We start from the raw sequence: 15,026 nt of genomic DNA, 5'->3' as shown, positions 1-15,026 counted from the left end.
TATAGAAAAGTTTAATAGAAGGAAAGATTACGTCTTTACTACCTCTGAATATGCCGATTCTATTGTTCAAGCATCTAAAAACTTTAAAGTTGTGAAAGCAGATAAAAATATGATACTTAACTTCAGTCAACATTATGAAAGTCATTTCAAAAAAGTAATAACTAATACCGAGAAGATACGATTCAAAATATCTAAATATCGCGTTTTTGAATACAGTAAAGACCACATTGAAACGATTGCAATAAGTGTTACAACGGGAATACCAATATTTGATTATTTTCCCATAATGCGAAATGCTCAAGTCCAGCTATCCATTCTGCCTCAGAAACGGCTGTATGATCATGCATTGCCATTGAAAAAGGCTAAACAAAAAGATGTTATGCAGTTGGTAAAGAACTATGTTCCACCAAATAAACTGTATTTCTACATAGCTCTTAAAAGTGAAGTTGTTGGAACGTATCAAGACCTTCTGGCAGAATTGGAGCGCGTTAGGGTATATTTACCACCCCTTTACGCTGATCGCATTTGGAAAGATATCATACACGGACAAGAGCAACTCGATTCGATTAAGCTTGGATTAATCTATGAATGCTTGGGGTTGAAGCGGGGTAGTAGGGAGCCATTAGGGCGCTAGCATGGGGTTGAAGGGGGTGATGGGGTTGAAGGAGGCCAATAGGGCACTAATATGGGGTTGAAGGGGGTGATGGGGTTGAAGGAGGCCAATAGGGCACTAAGAGGGGGTGAAGGGGTTGAAGGGACCATTAGGACACTAACATGGGGTTGAAGATGACATCGGAAGTGACAAGATACCGGAAGTGGGATGACACCGGAAGTGATGTCATCACACCGGAAGTGACGTCATGGGGGATTAGGGGGATGGGGGATTGACTTCCGCTCCAGAACTCTCATTATTTATCTACTGAGCTATATTTTCTTAACGCCACCGCAGTAGTATATGATAGCAGTTGAGCTGCCAAAGCAACATTTTGTGTTTCGTATCTTCGACACCACCGTACATGATTTTCATTTAATTTGAAATTACTGTCAGTTGTTCAAATGGTTGCCAATTTTGAATTAATATTAGCAGATGTGGAGCATCAGGAAAAAAATATATATTACTCCCAATAATTTGGTGTTTTATATAAGTATGTTCATATGTTACACCAAGATCTCTCTATAATTGAACATTACTTCCACCACAATCACTAATACAAGCTTTCACCGTGTAGCCCAAGGTTGTATAAACCTTGATACCTACCTACCTCGCATTCATTCATTCAATAATAGGATGGAATTAGAATTCCGATAAACTTAATTTCTTATCAGCCATCGAAATAAGATTATAGAATTTGTAAATATGGTATGAGAAAGATCTCTCAAACAAACCCGTGCGATGGTCAGGTGGAAAAGTAAAAAAAAAACCTGGTCAATTGATCGTGAAAGTTATATCTAAAATTAATCTTCCTATATAAATAACTTGGAGTCTTGCTCAACATTAGTTCGAATCATGAACTGTTTAACTAACTCTAAGTCCTCTAATTGATACATTAATAATTTTTTTATTATTTCAATTGACTCCTCAACATCGTAGTACATGGAATCTAAGTTTTCAGTAATACATCCGTACCTAACATTTACTGACATAGCATATTCGTAAATTTCAAATAAATTTTTGTTACAAAAAAAATGATTAAAGGCTACAAACATTGGATCTAATTTTCGTCTATCAATTATATATCTGTACTTACTAGAAAACCACAACTCACTGTCTAAAACCAGTTGAATTGGAGAAAACGGATTCGCTTTTAAGAATTGAAGGAGTCCGGGCTCTCGTTCGCTTGTACACCTTCCGTGTTCTCCAATTTGTTCTTGAGGTCTGCTATCATATCCCACATTACTTCCGCAATCTCCGGTTTGCAAGAAGGCAATGCTACTTGCATCCTGTACATCGCCTTCTTCCACCATAGGTTGGGATCGAGACGAGCGATTTCTGATGTCGAGAATACTTTGAGTTGAATGATATACTCGTCCGAAGCGTCGGCCTGACACTTCAGCGAATACAACCTCCCGTTCTCCCGTGCATACATATATTCCGATATACTGGTTTCTCTCGAAGGTAAGCTCTGACTTGCAAATAATCGTCCTACTCGTCCTCCTGCGGAATCCCTTGCATATTTCGATGCGGGCGCATCTGCATCTGTTTCCCGAGTACGGGCAGTCGTGTATGATGTGGAAGTGGAAGAACACCTCACCTCTGAATTCAGTTTGTCGTAGTCTAGTAATAAAGTTTCTAATTGTTCCGTACTCGTCAATGATAGCAGATCGCACGATATCGTGGAAATAACTTCCTGGAAACATTTCCAGGAAGTTATTTCCGACCTTTTCTGAATCGATTTCCATTTTGTCGATATCGGAAGCCACAAGTTCTTCAGACATTGCATCTCGGCATTCCACTTCTTGGCGTTGGCTAACCTCGAGCATGCCATTAGAAATGTCATCAATTTCGATGCTGTTGGATATTTCGGAAAGATTTGAAGTACCACATCTTCCACCGTTTTCTTCTTGTTGAAAAATGTCTCTAATTGATTGAGGTCTTCGACTGGATTCTGAGCTGATGGAAGGACATCTTCTTCTTCCTCGGAGTCTCTGATCGCCTCTGGTTCTCGCAAAGCATCTGTTGCCATTTTCGGTGAAAAAACTTTTTATACTTAGCTGCACAAATGAAGAGTTACTTGTAGACGATGAACTCATACTAAATGAATTGCACACGGCACGAAAGTTATATAAACAGAGTTACGCCTATATTTAATGAGCACTTAATAAATATGTTTCTTATCTTTAGAAAACCAGACGGTAATTACAAGAAGCAATGATTGGAGTAGATAATAAATGCCGGTTCTGGACCGGAAGTCAATCCCCCATCCCCCTAATCCCCCATGACGTCACTTCCGGTGTCATCCCACTTCCGGTATCTTGTCACTTCCGGTGTCATCTTCAACCCCATGTTAGTGCCCTCATGGTCCCTTCAACCCCTTCATCCCCTATTAGTGCCCTATTGACCCCCTTCAACCCCATGTTAGTGCCCTAATGGCCCCCTTCATCCCCCTATTAGTGCCCTATTGGCCCCTTCAACCCCATCACCCCCTATTAGTGCCCTATTATTATTGATTGATTGATTGATTGATGGTAGGAGGAAGAGAAAATCACAAAAAATTAAAGTTAATACATATATTAAAAATTTAAATTTAAATTAAACATGCCAAAAATGATAAAAATATACAGACAGCGCTTGTCACAACATCGATCAAAGTACAGAGAATTTCGGCGACGAAAGATAGTAAGCTATTTAAACATTTGCCCATTGTGTAGCAGTTTAATTACAAAAGTATAAATTTCAATCGTTCAGTAGCGGGTGTATATCCTTCATAGATTAATCGAATCGAGTTGCTCTTGTCCGTTTATGATATCTTTCTAAATGCGATCAGCGTAAAGGGGTGGTAAATATACCCTAACGTGCTCCAATTCTGCCAGAAGGTCTTGATACGAATCTGGGTCTTGCGTGAAACGTATCACCCGATACACCCTATTCTTCTCTAACGACGAAATTGGAACTTTAGGTTTGCTCGCGCTTATACTTAAGGCATTTAAACCTTGTATCGCAACAATCAAATCGCGTTGGGACATATCGTAACGCTAGACGTCGACTGAAATATAAAACGGTAGCGATATATAATATATATGGGAGGAGATAAAAATTACATAAGCGCCATCTATATTACAATAGGTCGCACATAAATTTCAGATAACGATCAATGGGAGACGACGTCGACGATCGTATGCTTATCAGCGGAAGTTAATCCCCCGCTGAGCGATGACTTAAAATATGTTCTTTATTATTATTGATTGAGGGTAGGAGGAAGAGAAAATCACAAAAAATTAAAGTTAATACATATATATTTAAATTTCAATTAAACATAATTAACGGATAAGATTAGTCTGTACTGTTCACGACATCGGTCGCTAAATTGTAATAGAAACCGCCTTGGTTACGTTCATGAAGAGGGGCCTGTGCTGCCCCATGATATCGTCTGCTGACGGGTGTGGACACTTCCGGAACAGTATGGGCCACCACCAAATTTTCAGCGACGTCCGCTACCGGAGAAGGAGTCGTATAAATTTTCTGATCGAATCGGATTAAATTCACAGGATTCTGTTTCCCGAAATCCCTCTTTCCGAGATATACTAAAGACATCCTATCGAGGGACCGTAACTCTTCATCAGTTATAGCTTCGGCAATTCAACGGTAACTCAACGGTTTACTCAACGGTAAATATACCGCAAAACCATCTTCCAACTCTACAATAACGGAGGGCCATTTGTTCGATGCGATTCTTTTAGCTCTCACAATCGGGTAAGGATGATCGATTTGTAGCGAAGAAAGCGAACGTTTCAATGGGAAAACGTATGAACCCAAAAGATTTAGACGAGACATCTTATCAGTATGAACGGCTACCTCGGACTACATTGAAATTACAGCAGGGGTGGTAATTACCCTAAGCCAAAAAGATGCGCGCGCATCAGTGAATCCACCAATTAGAAAATCTAAATTCTAAAAACCGCAAAATACCCTTGAAGTAAGGGAGTAGCTCCCTAATTATTGCATCATCCCTATCGCTGTCGTAAATCGAATTAGATTGATGTAAATTAAAAAGATGTAATTTAAAATAAATAAAATAATTTAACGTAATTATCACTAGAATAAAAATCTTGCAACCGTTAAATGGGGTTAATGTGGTTAGATAAAGATTACGAATTCTCGACTTTTCGCTTAAATACAATAGTTTTAAATTAAGGAGTTTAGTATCATTTAACTTGTTTTACGTTAACATATACTACAATGGCTTTGATCAACGCACCTTCATTGAACGATTTGGCTCAAACAAAAATCAATTTAAACATATCGAAACGTCTACATGTACTATCACTCAAAGAATACTTGCCGTGGAAAGTAGTGTTAGAGTTATGGAACACGTGGTTCCAGGATAATTGGTTCGAGCTTGGGGCGCATAAAAAATGTTCCGATGATGTGGACGTGAGGTGTATTACAATGGATGTGTTTAATAGAAGGCTCAATCATAAGTTACAATGCGCCATCTTTAGAAATGTTGAAATTTTCAGGTAAATTAGAAATTAAAATATAGTCTTTAAAGGTAATTGAAATGTTAATAATATTTTAGCGATGAAATTTTCAATCAAATAAATGGGGATGGAGTAGTATACGTGAGGATATTATACGCTGAAACTAAACACGGGCGTGTATGCTGGGATTGTTGGGATATATTCGATTGAGAGCTTACAATTGGTTATTTAGAAAATAAAGAAGGATTTCAACGAAAACCACTAAACAGCGTAATTGGGGGGTTTCAAACTATAAATAAGAGCGAATTCATTGAGCTAGTGGAAAGCGAGAAAATGTGGTGCACGTTCTGCTTGAAGCGCCCAAATTTTGGAGTAAGTTTAAGAGTAGAATGCTCCGAAGTTGTATACCAATTTTTAATGATAGAAGTAGCTCGTTATTAAATCAATAGAAAAGGATATTGTAATAGTGTATAAAAATATCATTAAGAGCACGTTTTACTGGAAATAGACTAATTTCAAATTAAATTTAAAGTTTTAAATAATGTAGGTATATTATTTTTAAAATAAGCTTGTAAGTTAAATATAAAAGATAAGTTAGTTTATTATAAATAAGGCATACTTTTTTAAATAAATAATTTTTTATAATTTAAGAAATTGTTTGATATTTTTAAATAATCCAAACGCATTGAGGAATTAATATTACCGTATTTTCTCGGATCTTATCCGCACTCGAATCTAATCCGCACCTCGATTTTAAAAATGCAATGATGGTAAAAAAAGTTGGTTTTCCAATGTAATCCACATCCGATTGTAATCCGCATTTGATTTTAGAGCATACAAAATTTGTAAAAAGGGTGCGGATTAGATTCGAGAAAATACGGTAAATAACTCTTTAAAGATATATGTATGGGGGGATGGAGATTTGATAAAGAAAACAAATTAAATTCAGGTCAGCGCATTTTAATCTAAATAAATTAAAAAATGAAAGTTAATATAAATATAATAACAATTTAAAATGAATAAACTCACATTCTATTCTAACCTGTATAATATGGAGACATACGTCCCCATATCTTGGTAAAACAGGCCCTGCTCTAAGCGCATAAAGCCCCTCGGACAATTGTATCTGGGTAGTTTTCTCGATAGAAATATCGATAACGGCACGCTCTAAATTTAAAGATAAAAATTAAAATAATGAATGAAATTAAACCTCTGTATTGAGACTTACTTTTAAATGGGCGGGCAGGAGCCTCCCCGCTATCTCCTCCACTATTAGTTTAACTGAAAAAATATGACTTTTAAACTCAAAACTTAAACTAAACTTTAACAATTTAGAGCTCACCTCTTTGGTTATACATTGTAAATGAAAATGCGGTAAAACGGTATTGCATAAGGCTTTATACCCTTTACAGTATACCCTTATCAAGTGTGTGGTTTCCTAAGGAAAGAACTTGGGTGCAACGTTCTTATGCTGCAAACCCTTATCAAATGTGGTTTCTTAAGGAAAAAGAAACTCGAGTAAAATTCCATAAAATAGACGTTTAAAAAATTAAATTTTATTTAAAAAAATAATTCACATCGATATAAAAAATTTTATGATATATCTTTATTTGATATCCAAGAATTATGGGATGAATCGAATCCTAACCATTTTACGTACAACTTATCCTTCTTCCTCTTCAACACCTTTTCAACGAGGTAAACGTTAGGTTGGGCAGTCCTTTGAAGTTTGAATTCGTAAAAAGCGCCTTTAATCGGCTGGCCACGCACATCCTCCAATAAATATGAAATTGGATTTGTGATATTCACTTTAACGATTTTAAACAATTCGGCGGTCCAGTTGGGCAGATATCCTTTATCAAACACATGTTTATATTTACTGATACGAACAGCGTCTCCAACTCTAAACTTTCCTCTGCCGGCAATTTTAATATGATTGTACACAGTATCGAGAAGTTTATTCTCCACCGATTTCGAATTTATTTCAGACGGTTTCATTTTCGTAGTCGAATGTTTCGTACTGTTATATCGAGATGTTATATCCTCCAATAGGTGCACCCATTTATGATTTCCATATAGACTGAAGAACTTGTAGATTCTTTGTTTAACGGTTCGAATTACACGTTCAGCCATCGACGCTTTCATAACGCTATACGATGAAAAATGATTAATTTTAAAATCCGACATCAACCGTTTAAATTGACTGTTGTAGAACTCTTTGCCCTGATCGGTTTGTAGATTTCGAGGCGCGCGACCGTCGTCTGTGAGAATTGAGCGTAGCGCTGCGGTGACGTCCGTAGAATTTTTACTTTTTAACGGACGCGTCCAAAGAAACTTGGAGAAACAGTCTATAACCACTAATATATATTTATATCCGGAATTCAATTTGGCAAACTCAATCATTTCAATTAGATCCGCCTGCCATAGATCATCGATCCCCTTCAGGATGGTTCTTCGTCTAGCGAAAATACGTCTAGCGGGGCGATGGAGTTCCTCCACAATGACACGTTTCGCATCTGACACCTTCTCCATTGTGCCAATTAAGGTTTGAGACCAACCTTTTTCTCTAATATATCAAGTCGGGAAAATATGGCGGAATCCATGAGGTCAACTCGCGACTTTTGCGCACCGATCGACTGTCGTATATTCGATATGAGCGTATCAATCACCGATAGACGATTTGTAATGCGATTTAGATTTAAAGGTATATCGGTGTTTACCGTTTTAATTAGCGATGCGATCTGTCCGGTCTTAGATGGGTCTAATAAATTCGATACATCTTCGATATTCGATTTGTTAAGCTTTACTTGATTTAATAAATTAGTGAATTCCGTTTTAATCGCGTCCCCCAACTTTGTTAATCGATCGGAAAGTTGAGTTAAATCACCAGAGACGTCCGAGTAATTTTGATTAATAACATCTGTGAACTTTGCCGCCGTATCAGCTAATTCGTTGGAAATGTCGGTAATTTTTACATCGCCAACATCAATTTTAGCATTCAGATTGTTAATATCGGACACCCAGTGCGATTTTAAATTTAAAATCTGATCCTCGATCGCTTCGATTGAAGGCTTTAAATTTCCGGAAACTTGAAGATCAATATATTTCTTGCTGGCATCAATTTCATCACGTAGGGTTTCAATCACCGACGTAACTTGTCTGGATTTATCTCGCAAATCCTCAACCACCGATTTTAAAGTATAATGAAGATTCCTATTGGCTCGCATTGTCCTACTTATTGAATCGAACATACGTTTATACTCCGTATCGTTTGTCTTAAACATCTCATCTACATATGCTTTTATAACGCAATCGTTTTCTAACGATGGACTTTGTACATTACTAAGTTTACGTCCCTGCATATCATAATCCCCAGATGAGATTAACCAACCCCCCGCTGAGACGTTCCGGCCTCATCAATTATTCTACCCCATGAAGATGCGTGCAACGTACGTCCGAATTTATCGATACTGATAATACCACCAACACCACCTCCAAACATGTCCGTAGTAATTTATTTGATAACGTTGATTTCTTTAAGCTCCTCCACAATATACGCAATCTCGTTTCTATGCGAATTGTTTCCGGCCGCATACGATGCATGCAACAATCGCAATCGATCTACCAATTCGTTAACATCATCCCAGTATTTATACTGAATCCGGTTGGAATTAATCTCTAGACCTGACCCTGCGGTTTCACCCGCGCTGCTAAATAGCGGTTTAATTATTTTAATATATTTTTCAGAACGATTACTCGCTATGGGACCGGTATAGTTCTGTTTATGGGCTCCCGTATACGTTAGAATCTCTTTATACTTGCGAAGATCCTCTTCCGTAAAATTTTTATAATATTTTTTAATATTTAATTTACCACCGTCTAGTGATATGTGAGCGTCGGTAAGTTCAACAGGTTTTGAACTGATCTTTCATCCATCTGTTTTAGAATCGTACCTTATACCCATTCTGAGATCAATTTCTAATTCCGACGGGTAGCCTTCCAATAGGTATACGCTCTAATTTTGCATCGGGTTTCGTCAACGTTGACGTTGAAGGGGATTTTGATACATCAGCTCCCAAATTTTCAATCATTTGCGAACCCTTGGGAATTACGGTCGGACTTTTAACCTCAAATTTATCAACATCTTCATCACTAAACTTTATCTCTTTAATTTTGCCCTTAACTGTTTTCTGTTGAGTCTTTCGATGCAATTTTATCGGTACCTTTACGTCATCCAATTTTTTTGATATATCCTTCAAAGTATCGCTTAACGGTCGGTGGAGTTTAGCTATAAGCGCGTCATCGCGTTCCTGGCCTAGTCTAATCGCCAGGCGTTTACGCTTTATCGCATTCGTGATGTTTACTATAGCTCTATCACGTTCGGCGTTTGACCGCTTGCCTACTTTATTTTGTTTACTACTATAAGTGGCCATCGATGATAATGGTGATGATGACCTCACACAAACGCATGTAAAATAGCAATGCGTCTTTTCAATCTGGGTAGATGTATTTATCCATGCCTATACGATATCTACCATCCTTAATTTCAAAGTCTTTCATTATAATTAATGGGTTATATTTACCGTCGTTCCAACAGCGTCTACACATCTCTTTAAATTCTTCAAACCTCATATCGGTATTTATATGTTCGTCGTATACATGTTTCAAATTCACCTCATCCTGCTTGAAAAGCACTAACACTTTAGCGGTATCCCGAATTAGATGTTTAGGTATACGCGTATAGGTCTGTGTAAGGTAGAAAGAGTCTACGTTTCTATGTCTGCCCATAGAAAAATACGCTCGAATTTTATCCTGCTTATCGCACGCCACATCATCGAATATAAAAATTGAATTCTCCTTAGCTTCATTCGGATCCACTACGGCGTCATTATCGCTGAATCGACAGAATCCAATTTCCGGAAGTCGATTCAAAACTAAACTTAAAAGTTCATATTTCGGTTGCTCCAGTGACTTTGAGTAAATGTAGATATTTTCGAATGTCAGACCATTTTCATCAAATATTAGATTCAAAATTAAATTTGTCTTCCCACAGCCAGAAGGTCCGCAGACAATTGCGCGTAAACTGTTGGGTATTAAATCGCTATGTCTACGCTTAGTCTCCGTTGCTGATACCAGTCGATCGAGATCAGTCAATGGCATAGTTAGAGAAGGGTGTTTCACTACACGCATGTTGTCAAAAATTGACTGAGACTCTAACGTACCTGCACGCATATATAAAGGTCCCGGTTATGTTTGAAATCGCATCACTTGAGAGTAATGCTCGCTCAAGGTAACACATCAACAGTAGCTTCAATTCGAGGTGGAGGAATTTTAAATTCAATTATCAACAAACTCCCCGTAGAGTTACACATTCCCGGATATCAATTTTGCGGGCCCGGAACAAAGTTGGATAAACGCTTGGCACGAGGTGAAAAAGGTATAAATCCGCTAGATCGCGCCTGTAGAGAACACGATATAGCCTATAGGGATAATAAAACATTAGATCAACGTCACGAGGCCGATAGGCGTTTAGAGGATACCGCTTGGGAAAGGGTGAAGGCGAAAGACTCATCACTTGGTGAAAAGACTGCGGCGTGGTTAGTTACAAACGCTATGAAAGCGAAACGTAAATTAGGCATGGGGCATAAGCGTAAAGGTGGTAAAAGCCGGAGAAAACGTCGAGGTGGATCATTGAAGTCGAAAAGTGGCGGTAAACAGGTGACCTTTCAAAAGGGGATAGTTAAGCGTATAGCAAATGATTTACCGAAAAACACCGATAGTTTACGAGAAGCGGCGCGATTGGCGTTGAAAGGTGCTCGCATAGCCGTAAAGTCTGTAGGTGGAAAGCGAATAGTTAAAATTCCACGAACAATCCCAATTCCAGTTAAACGAGGAGGAATATTACCACTTTTACCTGCGATATTTGCCGGACTGTCAGCTCTCAGCGCACTATCCGGAGGCGCGGCCGGAGTCTATAGAGCAGTAAAGAAAACTCAAGAGGCGAAGGATAAAATGAAAGAAGCTGAGCGGCACAATAAAGCAATGGAGGACATTGCGATCCGAAAGACGGGGAGTGGTATTTACATTAAAAGGTATAAAAAGGGATTGGGTATATATTTAACGAAGAAGAAGAAGACTCAAAAAAACTTTTAAGGCTGCTACCCAAGAGACCTCTAACCAACTTTGATATACTACGTTACGCTAAATCTCTAAATATCCCAAAATTCCGCGGCGTCTATATGCGAAACGCATTACCAAAAGGGGGCCCTAAAACGGATGAAGCGGCGGTGGTGAATTTAGATGTACAAAGCGGAGATGGAACACATTGGGTAGCCTATAGAAAATCCGGTAATAGAGTGTTCTATTTTGATAGTTATCGGGATCTCAAACCCCCCAAAGAACTTTTAAAGTACTTTAAAGACACTCAAATTATATACAACCACGATAATTATCAAAAGGACAATCAGTACAATTGCGGGCATTTATGTATAAAATTCCTACTTCAAACAGGAAGCGGGTCATATGTATAACGATGTCGCAGACGTTCACACTGGTTGGTACGAAGAGCGAAATTTCTGAGGAATACTTTCCACCTATACAATTGGATCCCAACTTTATTCATTGGGACTGATTGGTCTGTACACATACAACAGCATACCCAACATTGAAGAGGGGGCAGCAGCAGCAGCAGGGGCCTAAGAATACTTCAAAAGAGGTAATCGGAATTCCTACGGGCGTATACGAAATTTCAGATATTGAAAAATATTTGCAAAAGGAGATTCTACGGTTGGTCGGATTGGATAAGATAGATAGACCTGAGACCCTATTGTCCCTCAAGACTAATAAAAATACGTTACAGTGCGAGATTAGCAGCGACTACTTGGAGATTGATTTCACAGAATCCGATTCGATTGCTTCGATTTTAGGATTCTCCATTGCGAAAATCTTATCGATATCCGTTGAATGAAGTAAAATCGGTATGAATACACCACTTTCAGAATCCGCAATCACATACGTTAGATACAGGTAATCATCATCATCGTCAAATTCGACCTTTAGGTTACCTTCGGCTAATGGTAGCGTCTGCGAGGAAACTTCTACATTGAAACGTATCAGTTTAAGGGTAGATATTAGGTGCTCCCAATCTTGACGTAAAAACGTAATTTGATGCGACTGGGATTCCAAACCTTTGCATGTTCTAACTACGAACTTTACACAGGTTGTACCCCCTCTAGCGACGCTAATTCCAACTTTAATGCCGAAAGATTCGGTTGAAAATTGCGTTTCCCCGATAAATTTAGTCTCCTTTTTTATCAATTCACGATACCGTTTCCACTGCGCGCCGATTGAATTCCAATAATCCGAGCCCATCTCTTCACAGACGTCGCTCACTCCTCCCTCGATATCCATTTCCAATGGAGAACTGAATTTAAATGCACGCGACGGGTGAATATAATTAATTACCCCCTCCCCCCACCATCTCAATAATTTATGGGAATTGAGAGATTGGTTGAAATGATTGTTGAGAGGAGAGATTTCAATTGATCTAAAATTGATATATAGGGGCAAGTTATCCCTAATATCGATACACTCTTGTCAGAGGTGCCTACAACCTCCTTTATATATTCATCGTATTGGAGGATTCGATCGCCAACAAAGAAATTAAATATGCCGTCGGAACCTTTGTAAATCCCATTGAAAGAAGTTGGGATTCCCGGCAAAAGTTCACCAATCGAAACTATAACTCTCTCCTTTCTAAAGTAATTAAAATCCACTTGAATTGCGTACATATCATCGAAAAATATGTAAGGTAAACCGTAATTGCTTGTAACTATTCCGTTAACTCGAGTAAAATTATTAAACCCTAACTCGGTCGAAGTGAACGGCCACACAGACCGCACATTCATACTCTTAAAATCAATTCTGTATATTGAATTTTCCATTATAAGTATAAGGTCACCTATAGGCGAGATAGACACTTTATAACTATAGTCTACAGTACGAAAAACATTCCTCAAAGTCGGCAGCCAATCATTTATGTCTACAGGATTGGGTTGTTTAGGTCGTTTAGACTTTAAATCTATTAACCAAACCCATTGTTTGCACGTACATGGTTTGATAGTGAATCAAAAAACCGGAAAACTTTGAATCCACATCACAAACGTCTCTAAATGCTGAGGGTTGAGCGGGCTTTGTCGTAGACCGACTCGTCGTGGTCCTATATGATGACGTAACGTGACTTGGAACAGTCGATGATGTATACAGTTTGGGTCTACCATATATAGCTTGAATTGCCACAATATCTCTGCTATTCAACTTGAAATCCTCAATTCTCGTGTTACCATAGTTGGGATGCATGATGGAATCGAGTTCAACTCGATGCATTAAACCTAAGGAATGTCCAATTTCATGCACCATTACCAAAAATAGGTTATATTTTCCATCTACTGTAGAGTTGGATAAATCAAACTCTAAATCTGAATTTATGTGGATTTCAACATTACGCCCATTAATATAAGGATAGTATGCGTGAGCTAAAATTCCATTTTTGAATGTACTACCACACATTGATCCAACGTTCCTTATGCACGTATGGTTGTAACCTTTAAACCCGATTAGAATGTTGACGTCGGTAAACGAGCTCTGAAACTTTAAATCCATATGCTTAGCCCAAACCGCAAATGCCCTTTCAACGATATTGGGAAAGCCATCTGGATATTTATTATAGATGGCCCATTTAACTATTGGGATCCCTCACTTTCGATGTATCGTACGTTTAGCGTCTACTGAAATGTCTTCCAAGTCTTTATTCCCACATCTTGGTTTACCAATCAAATCCAAAGTTTTAAAATCAACTTCACCCGATACTGGCAGGTGAAAATATCCCTGCAATTTACGTAACCCTTCCGTCATTGTTGTTGTATATCCCATTTGATGATGATGATGTAAACCGCTCACATTCCCATTTAAATATCCAAATGCTTTGAGATATTTATAGATTTCCATATCCCTATCGTACATCAAATCTTCCATTAAAATTCGTATTGGAAGCGCCCAGAGCGTATATACTAAAATAACTCTCGCAATGTACATGTTTGCGTGATGGAGGTCAGACACTGATTGCATGAAGGATGTATAAGGATTCAAAAATAAATACAATAAATAAAAGTTAATATATGTATTAAAAAAAATTTAACAACTTCTTATATAACACGTCTACGCAAATTACATAAAAATTCTTTAAAATTATGGCGTTATTTTGCGAGCAAACTGCGGGAGCATCGTTGTGGAACCAGCATGGATTGGAAGTTGCCGTCAATTTAGTATCTTCTTCAACCGCCTTCTCAGAAAACTCCGAGGCAATATCCCTGACCGTCAAATTCCGATGACATCGGAACCGATAATAGGGTCTGCTTTCCAAAAACTCCCTCTTCTGGCTACTCTTCACATACACCTCATCATAGAACGACAGTATATCATCCAGTAAATTTAACCCCATCGACAGGTCCATCCATCCTCCAATATACGATAGTTTATGGTGATTTCGCTCTAAATACTTGGCGGATCGTTGATCTTGAACCGATAAGCATCGAAAGGGTCTGTCAGCCTTGAAGTGGAGATGTACGGCATAGTCGGTGATAAGGTCCAGAAGTGTGAATTCTTTAACTATGAATTCAGAGTCTATATAGAACCCCTGAATATCAACTACCGCTCTACGCAACTCCATAACTCTGACTATGATGCGCAATCGAAATTGACTCAATTAATAACGATTGAGACCTCCCCACTCAGCGGCTTATAGGTATACATAGATTCCTGTATTAGGATACAGTATGCCTTCGTGTTGGCGGGAAAATCTTTATCACTCTGAATTTCAAGCCGTACTT

General features: G+C 38.3%; 1 protein-coding gene across 1 annotated transcript; it reads right to left on the bottom strand.

The window, feature by feature from the left end:
• Nucleotides 1-13,206: 13,206 nt before the first annotated feature.
• LOC139431995 (matrilysin-like) lies at nucleotides 13,207-14,232 on the bottom strand. The gene is made up of 2 exons (XM_071200323.1): nucleotides 13,914-14,232; nucleotides 13,207-13,850 (listed from the first exon to the last, which is right to left on the bottom strand). The coding sequence occupies exons 1-2, from the start codon at nucleotides 14,230-14,232 to the stop codon at nucleotides 13,207-13,209; spliced, it is 963 nt and encodes a 320-aa protein (XP_071056424.1).
• Nucleotides 14,233-15,026: the final 794 nt, after the last annotated feature.

This window comes from Onthophagus taurus, chromosome 11 (genome assembly GCF_036711975.1).
Source record: "Onthophagus taurus isolate NC chromosome 11, IU_Otau_3.0, whole genome shotgun sequence".
NCBI lineage: Eukaryota > Metazoa > Arthropoda > Insecta > Coleoptera > Scarabaeidae > Onthophagus > Onthophagus taurus.
The sequence above is the reverse complement of the archived record's forward strand: the minus strand, read 5'-3'. Positions and strand labels throughout refer to the sequence as shown.

What these genes read in the sequence shown, in the direction of transcription:
- LOC139431995 (XM_071200323.1), bottom strand. Translation starts at nt 14,232, where the DNA reads ATGTACATTGCGAGAGTTATTTTAGTATATACGCTCTGGGCGCTTCCA. An exon ending in CATTTCAGTAGACGCTAAAC is followed by an intron (nt 13,851 to 13,913) that starts GTACGATACATC and finishes ATAAATATCCAG; the next exon opens with ATGGCTTTCCCAATATCGTT.